Source organism: Mixophyes fleayi, chromosome 4 (assembly GCF_038048845.1).
Source record: "Mixophyes fleayi isolate aMixFle1 chromosome 4, aMixFle1.hap1, whole genome shotgun sequence".
Classification (NCBI taxonomy): domain Eukaryota; kingdom Metazoa; phylum Chordata; class Amphibia; order Anura; family Limnodynastidae; genus Mixophyes; species Mixophyes fleayi.
The window spans coordinates 281408458-281430517 of NC_134405.1; the positions used below are offsets into that span (position 1 = coordinate 281408458).

General features: G+C 40.2%; 1 protein-coding gene across 2 annotated transcripts in view; it reads right to left on the reverse strand.

Moving 5' to 3' along the window:
• NME5 (NME/NM23 family member 5) overlaps nucleotides 1-10600 on the reverse strand; it is a 34110-nt gene extending 23510 nt beyond the window's left edge. The window contains exons 1-4 of one of the 2 annotated variants that reach the window (XM_075209797.1): nucleotides 10508-10600; nucleotides 6807-6969; nucleotides 3745-3950; nucleotides 327-427 (exon numbers count right to left, since the gene is read on the reverse strand). In XM_075209797.1, coding sequence (XP_075065898.1) covers nucleotides 327-427; nucleotides 3745-3950; nucleotides 6807-6959 — 460 coding nt within the window. In that variant the 5' untranslated portion in view covers nucleotides 6960-6969; nucleotides 10508-10600. Of the gene's footprint in view, nucleotides 1-326; nucleotides 428-3744; nucleotides 3951-6806; nucleotides 6970-9610; nucleotides 10156-10507 lie in introns of those variants that run through there. The other variant, XM_075209796.1, reaches the window with a different exon arrangement.
• Between the last annotated feature and the right edge of the window lie 11460 nt (nucleotides 10601-22060).

Consider the following 22060-nt stretch of genomic DNA (forward strand, 5'->3'; position numbering starts at 1 on the left):
ATTAAAGCTGCTGTCTGTGAAAACTGTACATGTGAACATCATTTTACAGCGATATATACCCATGATGAAAATTATCATTCATTTTAATTGTGCCATTTGAAGTGGTTCTTGAACAGCTCTTGGTGTATTGATTGTCTTATTGTGTAAAAAGGAAAGGAAAAAAAAAGTTAAAAGCATCCCAATGTTACTCAGGTTAGCAGCTGAAGATCTATCAGAAGTCTTCACTGCTGAATGGACAGAACTATTAGACGATGTTAGAAATGGAATTAAATTGTAATTTTAAATAAAACAGCAACTGTCTAATTTCACATGTACATGATAGTTACCATGAGGAAACATAAATCGAATTTCACGTTCAGCTGATGTAAAGCAGTAACTCCCATGTACTGCATTTCGGAGGTCATCAGTTCCATAGATAGCCCTTAAGCTGAAACAAAGAAATTTAGGTCAGTACTATTTGTAAATGCATGATTGTAAGTCATGTTCAATCAATGCAATTTTCATCACTTCTAAGACATTCTTGAAAAATATAACAGAATTTTGGGGGGGCGGGGTGGATTTAATGCCAGTTAATTTGATCATTACCTTCCAAAGCTGATGGAGGAAGCTACAGCCACCGATAGAGAGGGGAAGGGTGGAGCATACAAACTAGAGGAGGGGAAGTAGGATGAGAGGGGATGACTGGGATGGAGAAGAAGTGTGTAGGACAGGAGATCGGGGGAGGTCACAACTAGTAATGAAGGCAATAGTGCCAATCCTACAAAGCCCCTGCTACATCTTCAAATCTCAAGACCCACTCGGAACAAGATTTTTTATTTTTTAAAATAATTTAAAAAGACAAAATGCTGGCCTCAGATGGTGGGCCCCTTGCTCAATCCAGGCCCCGTACACTGGTACCTCCCATACCTCCTAATAGTGGTCCTGATTGTGTATACAATTGTTAAGTGCGTATTGTCGCTAACCAATAACGATTGTCGAACCTCGATTTGTGTCTCCAACGCACAAAGATTTATTCACAAAAAGTAGTATAATATATTCAAGCGAAGTGATAATAAGTACAGCTGTTACTTATCGCAGGCGCTCTGGCTCCAGTGTGCAGTCATTCAATCCTGAAGTCTGGGGACAAGATGTCTGCACACTAGATGTGAAGCTGCTGCTTATATGCACACAGAAATACAGTAATACAATGGAGATGGTATAGCTTGCTTCTATTGGTACAGGTTTCAGGAAGGTCCAAGGGGTTGTCAATCATTGGCTAGTTCATCCTAAAGAATCCAAAGGAGGGGGTCATCTCTCCAGGGGGTATGCTTTGCTCTTCCCGCCAAGATTCCTTAGTCTTAAGTAGTTCATAATTCCCTACCATTCATAACTTGTGTATGCACTCTGCGATTCCTTCGCAGAGTGAACCAAACAGTAGCAAATGTTAAGAGGTTTATTATGATACCACACATGATATGATTCCTTCAACCTGTTCCATATATTTCACTAATGTGCATAGAACTTATATTATAACACATAAATACTACTATATTTCGACATAACTGACTATGTGTTGCAACTACCATTAATGTGTACTATTTTACAAGTATGCGTGTTTGTGCGAATGTATGGTAAAAGACCAAATACTGTTGCTGCCACGTGTTGCAGCTGCGTACGCCCTTTTACGCTGTAGCGTGCCCTTTTACGCCGTAGAGTACCGTACGCATCTTTTCAGACAAAGACAACCAAGTTTGCTCGATTTTAATTGAAATGACTTTATCCAATTTGCTGACTTCGACACCTTGTAGTCACATTCATATTGTTACCCCTATTTCAGACTTAATAACATGATTTTTTGTGGCTGTTAATTTAATATTTTAGAAAGGATTTACCTGTAAATATAACTTATCTGTTTTCCTGTGAAATATTGTTAAGTGTGCCTCAAGTGAAAGTGTATTGAGCTGTGCATTTTATAAAGTAGGCGCTTCCTCTTCTCTCCAATACTAAAAAAAATACATTGTTGTCTTAAGCTTGAAGGTACCTCAGCAAACTTTTTCTAGTTCATAAATTAAAATAACTTTATAAATGTTTAACTTTTAATTAATAGTCTTCCACCATACTTTAACAATGGCAATGTCAGCATTACCTGATAAGTCTTTCATATTACAAGCTCAGGATATGAGTTTATCTCTTTTGGTCCCTAATGGTCAATTTCAATGTACAGCTATAGTTTTAGACATTTATTAAAAAACATGTTATTTAAACTACAATTTTAGAATAACTGACAATGTACACATCATAATAGCAAAAATATTACGAATGTAAAATAAGTAAATCAAATAAATAAACAAAGTAAAATGCATTACTCATTAGTATTAATTTATACTTATGGCATTATAAATTATTGTATAATAATTAATCAGATTGGGAATGTGGGGAAGTCTAATGGTATGTGATAAAATCTAGTTGCAAATGGGGAGGTCTGATTTGCATGTGGAGAGGTCTGATGGGCAGATAAGGAACGTGTGGGCAGGTCTGATGGGCAGATAAGGAACGTGTGGGCAGGTTTGATGGGCAGATAAGGAACGTGTGGGCAGGTTTGATGGGCAGATAAGGAACGTGTGGGGAGGTCTGATGGGCAGGTAAGGAACGTGTGGGGAGGTCTGATGGGCAGGTAAGGAACGTGTGGGGAGGTCTGATGGGCAGGTAAGGAACGTGTGGGGAGGTCTGATGGGCAGGTAAGGAACGTGTGGGGAGGTCTGATGGGCAGGTAAGGAACGTGTGGGGACGTCTGATGGGCAGGTAAGGAACGTGTGGGGACGTCTGATGGGCAGGTAAGGAACGTGTGGGGACGTCTGATGGGCAGGTAAGGAACGTGTGGGGACGTCTGATGGGCAGGTAAGGAATGTGTGGGGACGTCTGATGGGCAGGTAAGGAACATGTGGGCAGATCTGTTGGGCAGGTAAGGAACATGTGGGGACGTCTGATGGGCATGTGGAGAGGTCTTCTAAACATGTGGGAATATCTGACGAGCATTTCTGGGGCATGTGGGTAGATTTGATGACATGTGGAGAGGTCTGATGACATGTGGAGAGGTCTGATGACATGTGGGGAGGTTGATGGGCACGTGGGGAGATCTTATAGGATTGTGAATACGTCAGAACGGCATGTTGAAAGGTCTGCGGGATTGCTGATGCAGTAGCAACATGAGCTACTACGAAGAGATTATTAGTAGCCCTTTAAACCCTCCACCGTTTGATACAGCAGCGAGGTAAGACCTGTGCAGAGCTGTGCTGATTTGATGATTATTCTGAATATCTTGGCAGTGTTGGATATTTTTTTTTGCTTAGCAAGATATTGTAAATTATGTTATATTTTCAGTGTAGGAGTGTATAGTATGTATGCACGTGTTTATACTGGGTATATGTATGGGCACACACATATAAAAAGTAAAGTTGGCTCTTTGCGGTACCTATAGATAGTTTTTGACTCTTGGGGGTAAATGTATCAAGCTGTGGGTTTGAAAAGTGGAGATGTTGCCTATAGCAGCCAATCAGATTCTCGTTATCATTTATTTAGTACATTCTACAGAATGACACCAAGAATCTGATTGGTTGCTATAGGCAACATCTCCACTTTTCAAATCTGCCAGAAACTCGCAGCTTGATGCATGTACCCCTTGGTCTCTGACTAGTTGGCCACCCCTGAGCTAGATGATTGTTAATTATGTCCTGATATGTAAATATATATTAAAAATATTCTTACCTATCAGGATGAGTTTCTTTAGCTTTCAAACTATTTGATGGACCCATTAGTTCTCTCCATGCGATAATAGCATTATGCCTTGTCAGTTCCAAGGCAATTATAGGTCCAGAACTCATGTAGGCAGTCAAGCTAGGAAAAAACATTTTTCCATATTGCTCTGAGTAGAAGTCACTGCATTGTTCTGGGCTTAGATGGACTTTTCTTTTCTGTCAATTTAAAATGAAACATGAAATAAAAAATATTAGACTATATTTTGTCTGTTTAGATACAAATGTATTCTATGAATGGAATATTACATGACACAATGCACAGAATTTTTTTTCTCAATAAACCCAGTTCCAAATGTTCTGAAAAAAATAAAGCAGTGACATATTCTTGAAATTGAGAGTCCAGTATGTAGTGCATGGTTCATTTCCCTCCCCCAGTTCCTCATTTAGACACACCAGTTCAGAAACAGAGACCATTCTTTATTGTGTCTGCTGGTATCTTTATAATACAAACATAATTTATGGCAGTAACCATTACAGACCCATGATGGGATGTGTATAGTGACCACATTTGTGTTCAGGAGGCAGATTTTACAGTTCCTTTGGAATACCAGGGCTTCAGAAGTAATAAGTTCTTACTATAAGGTATAATAATTTTGTTAAGTTAGTTCAGGTGTAACAAACCACCAGCAACTGACCGTCTACTGAGTGGCTTAAAAAGGACTGTCGTGATGCCAGAAAAAAATATACCTGTCTTTGAGATGATTGCTGTTACATAATAAATTTAACGCTGACCATAAAAATAAGTACAGTAAAGCTTTATCTGAAATGCTGGAATCAGAAGGATTAAGAAATGGGTTTAAAAAAGGCTTGATGGTTAGGTTGAATGGTGTTTGTGGTTGGGTGGGGAGGCACTTTCCGCATTAAACTAAAATAACCTAATACTGTCCTTAATTTGTCATACTATCCTACAAACATGGTGGAACTGGTGGGCAAGTTTCTCACAGCAGGCACTGGGACACATAGCAAAACTGAATGAACAAGCTGAATGTATGAAATATGGTACACAAAGGTATGTTTAATGTCAAATTCTCCCTGACACTCTTATTTGTGCTATTTGAGGACACTCCGCCTTTCAGTGGGTTTTGCCTTCATTACCGTATTCACATCAAGACACTGCCCTGTCACATGCAGCCCTGTTCTCCACAACACGATCACACAAAGGGACAGTTCATTGCCTCTTAAAAGATCAGCTCATTCATTCCTTTGAAACACTTTGGAGGTCATTTATGATGAGGTACAGCACAAAACCCTTTTTGGTGGTGCTGTGCACGTTTGGTTCCACCAAAGTGCATGTTTTTTTTTTGCTTGTCAGTAGCAGAGCCATATGTCAGCAGTCGCAGCGGCCACAGGCACCGCTGTGACTCACTATGCCCTGCTCGTGACGTCACTGCCGTCTCCATGACGACCGGGATGTCACTTCCGGTTCCTGCGTCCCGGTTGCCTAGGCAACAACCGGGATGCATCAAGCTCCCTGCCGCCGCACCCAGCTAGCTGTCAAACAGCCGGGCACGCGCACGCAGGGCTGTTCAAGTTCAGCCTAATAAGGCTGATTAGGTTGCAGCTGGGCACTCTGCTTTGTCACTGGCAGCAGTGCCAGCAATTTATTATACTAAACCTGGGAGCACTTGCAGTGCTCTGTCCTTGGCACTATTTAGGGCAGTGAGGACTGAGCCTCACTGCCAGTTATATAGCGTTCCGTCCCAGTACTGCTGCCTGCTCCTGTGTTTTATTGGTGTTGTTAACCTTGGATTGCTTTCTACGTGTATGACCTCTGCCTGTTCCTGGATTCTGAACCATTGCCTGTGACCCTGACATTTTACCTGTATCCGGATTCTGAACCATTGCCTGTGACCCTCACCTTCTGCCTGTACCCGGACTCTGAACCATTGCCTGTGATCCTGACCCTGCTGGTACCTGCCATCTCCACCGGTGCTCTGTCCAGTCTGCAGATCTCTGGCCTGTCTCCACTTCGTGTATTACCTCTTGTACCTGTGCGCCACCATGTGAGCATAAACTTGTACTACACTGAGCATAAGTTCTGGGGGCATCCGAGTACCTGTGAGCATAACCAGTCTCTACGGGAAAGGCAGCTGCTAAAGATGAAGACCTCTTCTACTAAAGTTCTATAGGTTTATGCCGCACTGGGTGCCAGTACACCGTAACTTAAATTTTAGCGCCTGGGGCAAGGAGCAAAACTGCCGCACCCTAGACCTCAATTTTAACCAAATGAAGCTAAAATATTCATAAACTGAGCCCCCTGGACGGTCGACCCATTTGCACAGCCCTAGTTACGGCCCTGGAGAGCAGTTTGAACCAGCCAATTAAACGAGTTGGGTAGAGAGATGGCATTCATTGCTAAAAACTGAGAAGGTGCACTGATGTGCCTAGTTTTAAGGAGCAGAGAACAAATGAAGTAATTGAAATGAGATAAAAGAGTGGGGAAGCTTATTATTTTGGCCTTTCCTTACTGTGTAAAAGAGTGCACAATTATTTCCCTCCTCCACAAAAACACAAATTTTGGCGTCAAAGTCCATTTCTAGGTGCACTCACACAATGTTCAAAAAAAAATCTTCAAAACACACAAAAGTGTCCAAATATATCCTCACTCTTATGATTAATTTAAGATATAACTGAGGCTAAACTTAGTAAGATTTGAGAAGGTCCGTTTTGGCAGACAGAGTATGCTGCCCGGCCACTCCGATTGTGGTTAAAACAGAATCAGAGAGGCTGGGCAAGATTCTCTGTCTGTCAAAACGGACCTGCAGATAGTGTGCTGTCGCTAAGGGGGGAGATTGAACCGATCGCTGCCCCCCCCCCCCCCTTTTTTTTCGATTTGCCACTGCCATTGGTTCCAGTCTGCCTCTTACTTCCGTAAATGACTTCCATAAATTTATTTAGTTTTTTGAGAGATAGGCAATGTTCTATAGAAGTAGACCTACATCTTTCATGTTGAGTTAAATAGAAATGTTGTTGCTGTCCAGTTAGTTGACATGTAATAGTTTGTAACACTACCTGAATAATGAAGAATCCACTTCTGCGAATAATATCTTCAATTTCTTCTGCTTTATGAGGGACATCTGGCTTGATAAGAGCTAGTGTTCTTTCAACATAAATCCTAGGGGCTACCATAGACTGAACCAAGACTTGCTGCTGCTTTGCACTCATTTTCCTTGAGCTAGAAATATTACAAATGGTAGAGTTTAGCATGATAATCACAGCAGGGGATAAATTTATCAAGCTGCGGGTTTGAAAAAGTGGAGATGTCGCCTATAGCAACCAGATTCTAGCTATCAGATTGGTTGCTATAGGCAAGACTCCACTTTTCAAACCCGCAAACAGATTCTAGCTCTATAAATTTACCCCCAAATATGCCAGTATTGTAGCCTTAAGGTACTTTATATTTCATCTGTTTCGGCATAACAAATTCTGTCAGTAGCTCTCTGCATGAAGTCCCTAAGAATTGGGAGACAATTACACGTTTATCAGCAGTAATTCAGGCAAACGCATGATTCAGTGAACTCCTTTGTGACCAGTGGTCATTTATACCTTTGTACACAGGACGTATTGGGGGTATATTTACTATACTGAGGGTTTGAAAAAGTGAAGATGTTGCCTATAACAACCAATCAGATTCTAGTTATCATTTGTTTAGCACATTCTTCAAAATGACAGCTAGAATCTGATTGGTTCTCCACGTTTTCAAACCCGCAGTTTAGCAAATATACCCCATTGTGTCAGTTAAAACCTGAAGAATCTTTGAAACACTTTGTGTATCCTACACTAGATAGGCAAAGACAGAAAGATAAATACTTGTTTCAATGATTCTACCTAGGGTAACTTAGACTTGATTAGAGAAATCTTACAAAGTTACTCCAAAAGGTAATCAGCTAATTCTCTTAAATATGTATGTTTTATGAAAATTGTGATGCAGTTATTGGATCTAAAAATAAAGGTCACTAGTTTTTCACAATTGTAAGTTTTAAAAAAAAAACTGGCTTCCTGTCTCAGGTCTTTGCAATCTTTGGTAGAATGTAGCTTGAAGTTATAAAAGCAGAAGGATTTTTTGCGATAATAAGGAAAATACTAAAAAGGACTGAAAATTCATTATGAATTTATGAATGTAAGCTCATTTGTGCAGGGAAATTGTATGCAATCTGTTTGTCTTATGAACCCCTCAATGTACAGCGTTGCATAATATGTCAGCACTTTAGAAATAAAAAGATAGTTATGGAAATACAAAATTTAAGGCAAAATATGCCAAACGGATAAAAAAACAAAAACATTGTCTAAAAACATTTTTCAAGTACATAAATATCAACAAAACTGAGAATATTGGGCCACTAAAAGATAAAGTAGGAAATGTAATTGTAGAAGATAAAGCTGATCTTTAAATATGTTTACTTTTATGCAGACCATTAAATTTCACATGTCTAATACAGAGGTGCATTGAACCTAAATAACATTAAGACAGATAAAGCACTGGACCCAGATAGCATATACATGTTCTAAAAGAGTCATGTTCAGTAACAGATAGGACACTATTTCTTGTATTTATGGACTGCTATGTAATCTGGTTAGTGCCACAAGATTGATTATGATTGGTGAAAAGCAGATGTGGTACCAATTTTTAACAAGGGAACAAAACCAGAATCAAGAAATTATAGAGTAAGTTATATTAAGGGATTCTGCAAAATATTGTAGAAAATAATTTGATAACACCATATCAGCATGGCTTCCTGACGGACTAGTTTTGCCTAACAAATTTCAATAATATTTTGTAAGGGTGTAAGTTTCAAACTGGATTGTGGCAGGACAATTGATATGATATATTTGGAACTTGCAAAAGTGTTTGAAAACTGTTCCACATAACAGTCTAGTACATAATATGCAAGTACTAGGTATTGGGGCATATTTAACAATAAACACATTTTCACATTTCCACAATAACCACTGTCATTTTCATTCCTTATAGCGGCGGTTCCCAAACTGTGCAATTTTTTCATCAATAGGTACTGCAGAATGTGGAACTTCCCTCTCAGATCTTTATTTCTCCAATTTCACTACTTAAATCAAGTTTGCCAGTTTCCCCAACAATATTTTTACTGCACATTATATATACCATTTGGGATTTTTCGAAGATCCCTCTACCGCAACACTCTCCCCATAAGTTTCAATGGCTAATGTCATCTTGACAAATTCCATAAATCTTTGATTTTTGGAACGTGGTAAATTACGCTAAATAGCAGATCCCACAGAAACCTATGGGTACTGCTTTTGTATACGATAACAATGGGACAGCAACAGATATCCCCAACATTTGCTACAATCCTTTAGTTATAAATAGCTGGGATCGTTAATATTGCGGTTGTCCCAAAAATAATCAGAAGCTTCTTAAACAGACCCCTTAAAATTATGTACATGGGGCGAAAACTGGTGGAAAGATAGAAGATGAAGTGTAATTATAAATGGATTATTATCAGATTGTATTAAAGTTATTAGTGGTGTACTATAGGAATCAGTATTGACCCATCCTTTGTAATCTTTTTATTACTAACCCTGTAAATGGCCGAAATTGTAAGTGGTCCATATTTGAGGATGACACAGTACTATGTACTGGTATTAATAGAGCAAAATAGTAGCTTGTTACAGGAGCATTACGCAAAATGGCAAACTGTGTAATAGGTGCAGTTCAATGGCCACATTTTTAAATTTGGAACAGTTCTTACAAATTAGAGAAGGTTATCAATAATGTTACTTTAGAGCTCATCCATTCAATAAACACAAAAGACATGCAAACCAATAAGAAGAATACGTACAGCAGGTTCCTAGCTTGCTGTATGATAGAAGAACCACCTGGAAGATACTCGTCCCTTGTCCCGCATCAGGTGTTTGTTAGTACCATCGTTGCTAGGGAACCGCCGCATCACGTACGGTGTCCTCTATGGCACAAATCTGTAACCTCACAAGTCGCGATCGATATATGTTTTGGTTTAAAAGGACGGGCCAGCTCCACAAGTGGTGAGGTTGAATCAACAAGCACGTACGATCTCTTCAAGGTGGTTGATATTCCAGAAAAAAGGGTCCCTGAGTGGTAGATTTAATTATGACGTTTCAGAAGGTTGGTGTAACTTATATGACGTGTGCTTTTCTCCTTCTGTATAGCGTCCCAACGAGCTGAACATTTAACCCAAAATGCATCTTCTGTTTCTAATTTACTGACCGCTATGGACCAATGGTTGCAGCAGCTCCCATATCACTAGCTGCAACTAACACCGATACAATCTGCTTCCCCTGTACAGTACATCCAGTAGCGTGCTCCAGCCAGCTTGCTCTCTCATACTGCACATGCGCTGTCTGCTACGTCGCGCGTTTGCAAGCACCTTAGTGGTGCAATAAATTATCTACCAAATACTTTCATAAATGTATCCCAAACAAAATGTATTTCCGTAGCAGATGTGCAGCATTACTCTGTCGGGGGTGAGTATGTACGACCAAGTACCTTGATTCGTCCTCGTGGATAAGATACAAAACAGTTGTTCCATTCTCCAGCCCAGCCGCATGTGTCCTGGGCCGGTGCTAGGGTTCTCGACGCCCTAGGCAAAATTTCAAGATACCGCCCCCTTCCTCGCGAACACACCAAATACCTTCCTCACAGACCCTTACCTACTCGACTGTGTGCATTTGTGTTTAAAAAAAATAAAAATTAGCCTTACGTTCTCCAGCGGTCCAGATGCCGTGATGTTTGATGCAGAACACTGTCCAGACTCCACTGCAGACACAGGATTTCTAGAGGGGAGGTATCCAGGTGTTAGATTTCAGGACACCTGTATCACACCACTGCACCCCCCCTCTGAATCACACCACTGGACCCCCTCTGCGTCACTTGCAAACTATGGTGTAGAAATTGTACCCCATAGATTGCAAGTCAAATATATGAGGTGCCAATAAAATAATTATTTTATCCACCATAGTGTTTAAATCAAATATATAGCATGAAGTGCCAAATAATAGTAATTTTTCCACCGCATAGTTTGCAAATCAAATATAGAGTATGACGTGGCAAATAGTCATTTTTATACCATTGAAAAATTACTATTTGCCACCTCATGCTTTATATTTATTTGTCAAGCTATGTGGGAGAAAAATGATTATTTTGCACTTTATGCTCTATCCTCTATCTTAGATTTAAAAACTATGGTGGATAAAATAATTATTTTATTGGCACGTCATACTCTATTTTTGACTTGCATCAAGTCAAATATAGATCATGAGGTGCAATAAAATAGTTATTTTATCCACCATAGTTTTTAAATCTAAGATAGAGCATAAAGTTCAAAATAATAATGAAATCCCACCCCCATTTTTTTTTCCCTCCACACTTTATAATTTTACCTTTGGGTATCCCTTTTTTTAAAAAAAAAAAAAAAAATTAATACTACAAAAAAAAATTAAATTAAATATACTCACCGTTTTTGAGGCTGGCCAGCAGATGCAGGGAGGCTCTCCTTTAATGGCTCAGCAGAGCAGTGATTGCTGGGAGGGGAGGGGAGGAGAGGGGGGCGTTGGGTAGGAACTTTATTCACACTGTCTGTCACAGACAGTGTGAACCTGAAGACAGGCGCCGCCGGACAGACTATCACATGATCACTGACTAACATCAGTGATCATGTGTGAGATGCGCCGGGCAGCATGAAGAGGACGGTTAAAATCTAGTCAGCGGCGCCCTGCAGGTCCCGGCGCCCTAGGCAACTGCCTAAGGTTGCCTAATGGGAGCGCCGGGCCTGCATGTGTCACATACCTATGACAATCAACAAATTATTTCCAATAATAAAACAAGCTGTTCATGTTATTATTGGTTTGTAGGGGAAATGTGGTAATAATGAAGTTTAGATTCCTAAGTTAATCAAAACCATAGAGAACATTCATTTTTGGACATTGTTTTAGGAATTAAGGGCCTGATGTAGAGTTGGACGCAATATTCAGCAAAACCACAGTTGTAAACTGCATGTAATAAAGACAGTTCACGTCAGGGCCGGACTGGGACTAAAAATCAGCCCTGGCATTTAAAACACATAGGCCCACCTGCTGTGGGCTCCATGTGCGATATTGTTGTACACTGAAGTGGTGTTGCTGGTGCAGTCCAACATGTTAAGCAGCAGCACAAACTTGTATATCACACTTTGTCTTCTGCCCACCCTGGTCAATTCCCTTGTTGTGCAAATCAGTTTGCTTGAATTACAAAAGCATACTGTTCCAACTGTGCGAAAACATAAAACGACAACAGAAAACCCAGGACCTGATTAAGGGTTTCGGTCACCGTAGGCAAATACACCAACAGCGCCTCCCTACCCCCCCCAATGTATAGGAATACTCCTAAATATAAATATTCAGAAAAATTCTCAAGCATTCAAATTTAGATTGATTGCGCCGTTATCTCTTACCTGTTCTTGCTCTTCTCTCTCGCTGCTTTGTTGTCTTCTCCCTGGCTTCTGGAAATCTGGGGTCCTGTATTGAAAATGCAAAAATTTTACTATATTGCAAAATGTTAACAAACCTAGAATGATTAGGCTCTTTAACTAAAAAAAACACTCCATTATGGACAGATAAAATTCCCCCATTGTACAGTCATATATAAGTAATATCTGAACATTTGTGGTCAATAAAATATTTACCTCTACCAGCCCCATCTCTTATTCTAGTGATAGCTGAGACCAGAGAGCAGCCATGTAACTGCCATGCAAAAAATATATCATGCCCCCCAAAGCTGCTCTATTTTTTAAATACCACGCAAGACATTTCATTAACCCTGTAGGCATTTTCAGCCCCTCTTCCCCCCCCCCCTGCAGACATTTTCAGTCCCTCTTCCCCCCTGCAGACATTTTCAGCCCCTCTCCCCTCCCCTTGCAGACATTTTCAGATTTTCAGCCCCTCCTCCCCCCCTGCAGACATTTTCAACCCCTCTTCCCTCCCCATGCAGACATTTTCAGCCCCTCTTCCCCCCCCCCCCTCCCGCAGACATTTTCGGGTCCTCTTCCCCCCCTGCACACATTTTTCGGTCCTCCACCCCCCCTGCACACATTTTTTGGTCCTTTTCCCCACACCTGCACACATTTTTGGGTCCTCTCCCCCCTGCACACATTTTTGGGTCCTCTTCCCCCCACCCCTGCACACATTTTTGGGTCCTTTTCCCCCCACACCTGCACACATTTTTGGGTCCTTTTCCCCACACCTGCACACATTTTTGGGTCCTCTCCCCCCCCTGCATTCATTTTTGGGTCCTTTTCCCCACACCTGCACACATTTTTGGGTCCTCTCACCCCTGCATACATTTTTGGGTCCTCTCCCCCCCCCCTGCATTCATTTTTGGGTCCTTTTCCCAACACCTGCACACATTTTTGGGTCCTCTCACCCCTGCATACATTTTTGGGTCCTCTCCCCCCCCCCCCTGCATTCTTTTTTGGGTCCTTTTCCCCACACCTGCACACATTTTTGGGTCCTCTCACCCCTGCATACATTTTTGGGTCCTCTTCCACCCCACCCCTGCACACATTTTTGGGTCCTTTTCCCCACACCTGCACACATTTTTGGGTCCTGTTCCCCACACCTGCACACATTTTTGGGTCCTCTTCTCCCTCCTTCCCCCCGCACACATTTTGGGGTCCTCTTCTCCCCCCCCCCCCCTGCACACATTGTCGGGTCCTCTTCTTCTCCCCCCCAGCACCATTTTCCCTGAGAAAATAAAAAATACACTTACCTCAGCAGCCTCCGGGAATCCACTGTGCGCCCTCTACAGCCAGTCCTACGCGGCCGCGCGATGTGACGCACGCACGCCCGCAAAGTGGATTCCCGGAGTCTGCTTATGGTAAGTGTATTTTTTTTTATTACAGCGCGGGAGCCGGGCCAGCCCGGCTCCACCAGGGCTAAAAATAATAATTTAATATAATTTAATAGGGGGATCGCAGGGCGCCAGACCGGCCCACACTGCCATCGGCCCTTCTGGCATTTACCAGAAGTGCCAGATGGCCAGTCCAGCCCTGGTTCACGTATTAAGTAAAATTGAACGCATCCGAATATGCACCAAAGTCTGCATCAAACATACCGTGTTCATGTCATCAGCATTAGTGCATATTATGAACCTGCCCTCTGGCACCTGCAAAAGCTAGTATGCATCTACCAAATGTCCCATCACTCACGTTCACATCTTTTGAAGTACATGCTATTTGCATTTTTAATTCATTCTCTATACGTGTTGCAGTGATCTATCGTCCCCCTGGAGCACACCAACAATTTATTGAGGATTTCTCTGCATGGCTCCCTCACTTCTTATCTTCAGACATCCCCACCCTCATCGTGGGTGATTTCAACATCCCCATTGATAACCCACCTTCCAAAGCTGCTTCCAAACTACTCTCTCTAACCTCCTCACTTGACCTCTCCCAGTGGATTGAATCATCTACTCATCAGGATGGCCACTGCCTTGATCTTGTTTTTCTCTAGACTATGCTCAGTTTCTAATTTTCTTAACACACCCTTCCCCCTCTATATATATATATATAGACTAATAATAAACCAAATACTATCTGCTCCTGAATTACAGTGTAACAGAACCAATATAAAATTATATAAATAACTAAATGTTGTAATGCGAGTGTGTGCGTATTTTACAGTGCGAACGCACCACGCCACGTGTTACGTGGCGTACAGATCGCATTTGCATGGCTAAACAATATTAAACCAATATACTTTCGTTCATCCAATTATACGACTTCAACAGTCCACCCTTTGATAGTATAATAAACTATCACCTTAAAGATGTTATATGCAGGATCTCAGTACCACGTTTTATTGTTATGTAATACAAATCCCCCTTGGTGTATGACCACGCTGTGTAGATCTAAACAAGTTATCATTAGAGAGAGTCTTAATCCTCTAAACGATTTCTTCTTTTACTATAAACCGTACACTTCTGGAGCTTGGAGATAACCTTTTGCATGCCCTTCAAGGGTGCAATAAAACACTTAATACATTATTTGGAAAGGTACAATAGAACATGTATCAGCTATACAGAATTCTCTACTACAGTTCTTCAAGTTTAACAGGTTCTTCTGTCCAACGCATGTCTTTAAGCTCAGAATACATTTAAACACTTCATGTTCATCAATAGCATCATCCTATGTCTATCAATAATGTCATATGCAATCTCCTTCAGCTTGCGTTAATATACGCACTTCTAATAATGTCATCAGTTCTTTTCATCAACACTTGTGGGCGGGCTATTGTCTGTTCGTTCTTCCCAGTCTCCCAATACTCAGATTTAACAGTGATCGGCTTGCAAAGCATTGGGAGACTTCAGACTAAGGGACCTAGGTGTCGTACTTTTTCCCCTAGTGACCTCCCACCTATAGTTCGGGTACCTCAAGAATATTTAGTGGAAAGAGAACTAATCCTACTTGATATAATCACTGAGGCACGTGTGAGCACGCCCAACACTTTGTTTGGTCTAAAAGCTTACACTCCCAAGAATGATAATCATTCTCAAGGATGCCTGCTCAAGTCCGAATATTACTGGACTGGCATCGCTGGGTGTATCTCTTTTTTATCTATGGGGTCGCTGCACTTACGGACGTAATGCTACTCAGACAATAGCCCCTCGCACTTTCTCCAAGCTCCAGGGTTTCCAAATCTTCCTTTACCCATGAATTAAATAGAGTAATTGGCTGGACTGATTATGCTACTAACTTCTTCCTCCCCAATACCTCCTTATCATTACCTGAACCAGTCTCTGTCACCTGCTAATAATCAAAAGAATTAACCGCCCTGAGAAGAGAATGAAATGAGAGAACACAAAACAGGAAAAACTACAACTTCATGCTGGACAACAGTCTTAGCCTTTGGCTCAGGTGCTACTAACTGCATTTGAGGCCTTCCAGAACCGACTCATGAGTGCCCTTGGACCCTTCTCTGAGTGTTGGCCCCTCTGCAGTGGGTGGAATGGGCACCAGTGTGTCTCTGCTACCCTTGAAGCCGTGATGCTGGTAGCCTACACCTGGTACCTGTCTGTCAAATAACCTAAGCTTAAGAAATTTCTGCTCCACAACTTACTCTCCCGATCCAACATCCTGACAGTTAGTGTGACTTTTCAGGAAACAGTGTTTTGGACGTTCTTGGTTGCGGTCTCACTATTTACCTTCTCTCAAGATCTAACCTAGCCTCCCAGTTACAATCTCATCTCACGAGGGGTCAAGAACATTTCAAAAACTGACAGGTTAGGAGTCTGCCCAGGAGTGATCTTTTGGTAGCGGGAAAGGACTAGTGGCCGAAGCTATCAGTCACTTCAATCAAGTTCCAACTCTTAGGGCTAGATTTACTAAGCTGCGGGTTTGAAAAAGTGGGGATGTTGCCTATAGCAACCAATCAGATTCTAGCTATCATTTTGTAGAAGGTACTAAATAAATGAAAGCTAGAATCTGATTGGTTGCTATAGGCAACATCCCCACTTTTTCAAACCCGCAGCTTAGTAAATCTAGCCCTTAATCTATTCAATTCGTTCTACCGAGAACCACTACTTTATGTTCACACTGGTTTATGGCTAACTGAAAGTATGTGATTTGTTACCACTACTCATACATTATACCTCTATTATCAATAACATGAATACCCCTATCATCTATTATAACTCTAGGACTATCACATTGAATAACAAAAGCTTTGAGTATGACACAGTAATACATTAGACACATTTCAATACACCTTTACCCAGACATTTTTCATTGGTACACCTGTGTATACTTGAGGATCCTGCATGGTGGTAATTGGATGATGTGTATTTGTTTTACCTGGAGGAAAACCCATCAGCAGAAGGGATATGGGATGGCTCTATTGGTCTACCTTGTCCATCTCTCCAGAGTCCACCAGACTCCTCACCACATCTCTTCACCTTCCAGACAGTTTATTCCTCAGGTAACACAAATCTTTATATATTAACCAATATGTGTATGCGTGCATGTGTCTGTGTGTCTGTGTGTGTGTGTGTGTGTGTGTGTGTGTGTTCACATTTTAAAACTAAAACAATACAATGAAAAGCAAAACAAAACATAGATTTGTTAACTGTCACATAAAACCCTGCTGTCTATTTGACAGCTATGTTCGCCCTGGTGTGACAGCCATGTATGGTCGTGTGTGTAAGTGTGGACCTTACTAGCAGCTACTTCAGTTTGTAACTGTGTCACTGTATAAAGTCCTCTAGTGTCCTAATCATGTGCTGATATTGCTATAAAACGATTTCTCACCTCAACATCGCCCCCTAGACTAGAAAAATGCTGAAGACCAATATATATCAATCGATTTTCCCTCTGCCAACTCACATGTCATTCTCAGTACCTCACATTCAGCTACTTGACTAAGTGGGAAAGGCAAAGGGGTCTATTTCTATAACACTTTCTTCAAATATAGCAGTATCCAGTACATGCCTGTCTAACAGTGAAAAAAATATAAAACATGAAAATTCTACATTTTCTAGGGTTTCACATTATGTCGTATCTTGTGGTAAAAATCCTACTCCAATGTTCTATACAGAGATGCATATCTGTATGCCTAACCTCCAGCAATCTCCTATCCACCCTTTGTGCCTCCATATAAAGGCACATTTTTGTACAGGAGGCACGAATCATAAAACAAAAAAAAACACAAAACAGATATGCAATCTATAAAACATGAATCGTATTTCCACAACAGAACCTTTCTGCTTAAAATCAGCAGTTTCTATACACATGAAAACAAAACCCCTGACTGTTTCTGTAACTTATGTCAATCTAGTGTGTGTATCTCTGAATTTGTCTTATGTAAAAAAATAAAAATATGTTTTAGCCCCATTGTTGAGACTGTGTCTGATTTTATCTCTACCAGAGCAGAGAGAGAGAGAGAGAGAGAGAGAGAGAGGTACTAGTGTTTGTGTAAAGAATGAGAAATAGGAAAGCAATGAATGATGGGAATATAAAGATTTGAATACAAACATACATGCAGAAAGGGAGATTTATTTTTTTACAACAAAATGACAGCTGGATTGGACTCTGACTCTATGGGGAAATGGCTGTATTCATTTAGCTATGATCCCTCCCAAGAATGACTAGGGGGTCTTAACCGTGCAATCCAGTGTCGTCCGTCATTTGTTCATTAAGAACTCGGTATCTCCTTGACTACATACCTTTTCAACGGACTTTCCTAACTTATAATAGAGAAATGTAAAATTTAACTGTTGATGACTCATCTGAGATACCTAAACGATATTTTGGAGCAAAGTATGTATATACTTCATTGTTGGATAATGATTCTCAGCCAAACAAATTATCATGAGACACTGCAGCCTAAAACAAAGAGTGTTCCATTTGTCTAGTGTTAATTAGTCTTTCAATAGTAATTCTTCTATTTCTCTATCTCCCCCCTTTTAAACACTACGTCTATACTTCTTTTGTCTACCTTTATCTGTGAAGAAAAGACAAGATAGTTATCTTTAAACAATAAACAAACCAAACATTCTCATTCTTTACCATCGGCCAGCGATTTAGGAAAACAAACATTTGACAACATAAAACAAACAAACAAAATCAACAAAGATTACTTTTTAAATAAGTTTCTTTCTACATTTTGCACATTAATACTTACCACAGATTAACTTTACTTTGTCTAGTTGTAGGATTACAGGTCTGACCTGAACTCTAGAGTTGATTATTGCTTTCACCCGCAGCATTTGCTGCTATAACGTGTGCGGGCAGGTGTGAGTTTTCTAGTCTATGTGAATTCCTTCTTGGATGATATCTTATGTGACCCACCCCTATGTGTATTGTCACTTTCCTTTTTACAATCTCTCCTAATGTGTCCTTCTTCTCTGCAATTGTAACATCTCACTATTCTGGGTTTCCTGTTATGTGGGTTGTATGCTGGTGGTCGTGTGTGCAGTCCCTCTAGTGCTGGGATACTTACCATCATTACCCTATTACTTAGTGTCTCTTTCTGTTTATTTTTATCATGTCCTATAGCTGACTCCCTGAGAACACTTACAGTACTTCCTCTCCTGTATGGTAATGAAGTTTGCACCCTTCTTTTCAAGTTTTCCCTGCGTCCATCCATTAGAACGTTAACAGCAACCTCTCTGTAATCTACATTATCTTTTATGTCTGATACCCCAGTATATTTGACCATCTCCATCAGAGCCCTGCAAAAATAGTCTGTTGCATTTTCACTATCCTCTTGCCTTATAGTAAAAACTTTACTCCAGTCCACCATCACTGGAAAATATATGGCCAACCATGTGATTATTTGTCTAATATTGTCCTGATTATCATCCTCGGTTAAGGATTCATCCTCCTCCAACATACAATCCTTAATGAACTTTTGTATATCAGTATTGAGAGGAAGACAGGTTTTCAATAATACTCGCCAATCGTTATTAGTTGGCTCATACATATTACCATAATATCTAATAAACTGCTGACATTTGGTCAAATCTTTCCTAGATCAGGGAAATCAGACAAAATTGAAAATGTTTCAGATCTAGTGCATGTATCATGCTTTGCTACATGTTTTAAGGGAACGTCACCATCTCTGTCCGCTTTCCCATTGGGAGCTGTTGTAGTGCAGACAGGATGTAAGTCTACCAAATGACTATGTTCTGAACTAGTTGCTGAAATTGCTGCTGCAGTAAAATGGATGTCTCCCCCTGTGTTAACCTTTACATTATTCTCACCACTTTCAGCCGCTGCCCCTGCTGGTGGGACCGTCCCTCTTCTTTGTCCTGAAACATTACTTTTAACATTACTTAAAACAACATACAGGTTACTAGTTACAGTTTTCACATTTTTGGTATTGGCTGTACTTCCCGCCCCGACCGAATTTGTCGGGGGTGTGTTTGCGCTCAGTTCGCCACGCTTAGCAACACACACTTCCGGAATGCTTGTTTCCGGTACGCTTACTTCCGCTGAACATTCGCTGCTCTGCCACGTGTTACCTTCCATTTGCCACGATTTTAAACAATGATTATGTGCATTCCTCACTTTCGTTGACTTAATCAACCGCACTTTATCTTTTACGGTATTTAGTACCTCTGCATTAAAACTTCCTATTGTTGGAAAAGGCCTATCACAATCTTGATTATGTTAAAGAAGCATTACGCCATTTAAATGATTCTGTTTTTTATCGTATTCTTAAGAGCGATCCTACTAATTATTCCAAGAACAATTGAGAATATTCCTGGAAAGTGCGGTAATTGAGGGTGTTATAACGAGAGATGAATTTGTTTTTGTTTCCTAAACATCCAGTAACCCCTATCTTGCCCAAGATCCATAAGTCCCTCACTCTCCCACCAGGGAGACCTATAATCTCTGGTTTGGGATCACTGATATCCAATTTGTCTTTCTATGTAGACCACTATCTCCAAAAATATGTGGTTGCTCAGAGATCCTATATCAGAGACACCATGCACATTCTTCAAATAACTAAAAATATTAAGTGGAGATCAGGCCTGGTATTCTTAACTTTAGATGTCCAGGCCCTGTATACTCACATCCCACATAAAGAAAGACTAAAAGCTATCGATGATGTATTGAGAATGGATGATAAATCTGTTGCTGGACATAATGATTTTTTACTTAGCGCCATTGAATTCATCTTGACGCATAATTATTTTCACATTTTTACTTTTTTATCCCTATATTTAATCAGGAGACGCATCAGATCCAATAAACATTAATCCAAAATCTCCTCCCATTCAGTAGTCAATTCGGAATTATCATGCATTGAAGATTTTTTAATAATTCTTAACCCTCTAGGTATAACCTTCATATCAATATATTTTTGTAAAAATATAGCATCCAACCAATGTCTTACTTCACTTTTAAGAAGAGTTTCTAGTTTCAGAAACTCATTATTCATATTAATGTTGATTTTGGTCTTTGGACCAACACTATCAGATTCAATGGAGTCTATTGAGTCTAAAGTAGAAAGGAATAGGTCACGTCTTGATTGTCTATCTTTGCAACAGTTTAAGTCTGCCATCGTAACTATCAAATACAGTATAAAATGAACTCTAAAGCAGCCTGGTTACTAACACAAATGATAAACAAAATACAAACTCAGAAAAAAACCTGGCGCTGTAATGAACTTCACACCATGAAGGTAGGTGCCACCCGCATCTGTAATACCAAATCCTATAGGATTAGGAAAATTGTTACCGATAATTTCAGGATTTTACAACAGGATAATATTTTATGTTATTGTATAAGAGATAAACCCAAAATTATTTTTAAAAAGAATTATAATCTGAAGAGTTTGTTGGCACCCAGTTTCTTCAAACCACAACCATCTGGACCCATTGAAGAGAGTACTTGGATCCCTTCGCGACCAAATGGTTGCTATAGTTGCAATAAAAATACTTGCCTTACATGTAAACATATCCGTAATGGGGCAAAAGAGGTTAAATCAACTTCTAATGGGAAGGTATATAACATTCCACAATTTATCAACTGTAAGACGCCGTATGTCGTCTATGCATTGGAGTGCCAATGTGGCCTCCAATATGTAGGCAGAATAACACGCCCTTTGAAGACGAGATTTAGAGAACATTGCATTAACATCAATAAAGGACTCCTTACACATGGAGTCTCAAGACATTTTTTTGAAAAGCATAAGAGTGAGGCTTCAAGTGTCACATTAATAGGGCTGGAAAAGTTTGATACCACTCCTAGGGGGGGACAGATACTCCAACCTTTGTAGAGGTGAAGCGATGTGGATCTTTAAGTTACAAACTTTATATCCAGAGGTGTAATTAGATTGGGGATCATGATGGTTTGGGTTATGTGCCATTATAGTGGCCCCAGTGTTTTGGGATTTAGGTTTCTTCCTTATATTCAATAGTCTTTCTATGTTATTTTTATTATTTATATATAATCATTTTTATATTTTTCATATATTCATTAGAATTTGTCTGTTTTTATTTATTTATGTGGATACACGTTAGCTTGGAAAGTTTAAAAAGTTCTCAGTGATATATGTTTATGCTTTTATTGAACACTGGTTTTTCCATTATCCCATGAATGGAGAAATACTGCCATTAAGAATATTAGGCCTATGGTGTGATTGAATCAATGGAGAGATGCTGCCACTAAGAATATTAGGCAAATGGTGTGATTGAATTAATTAAGCCCATGGAGGGAGGGCTATTTAAAGATCCATGACTGGACAGTTGATACTGAGGCTTGAGAAAGTCCACACTG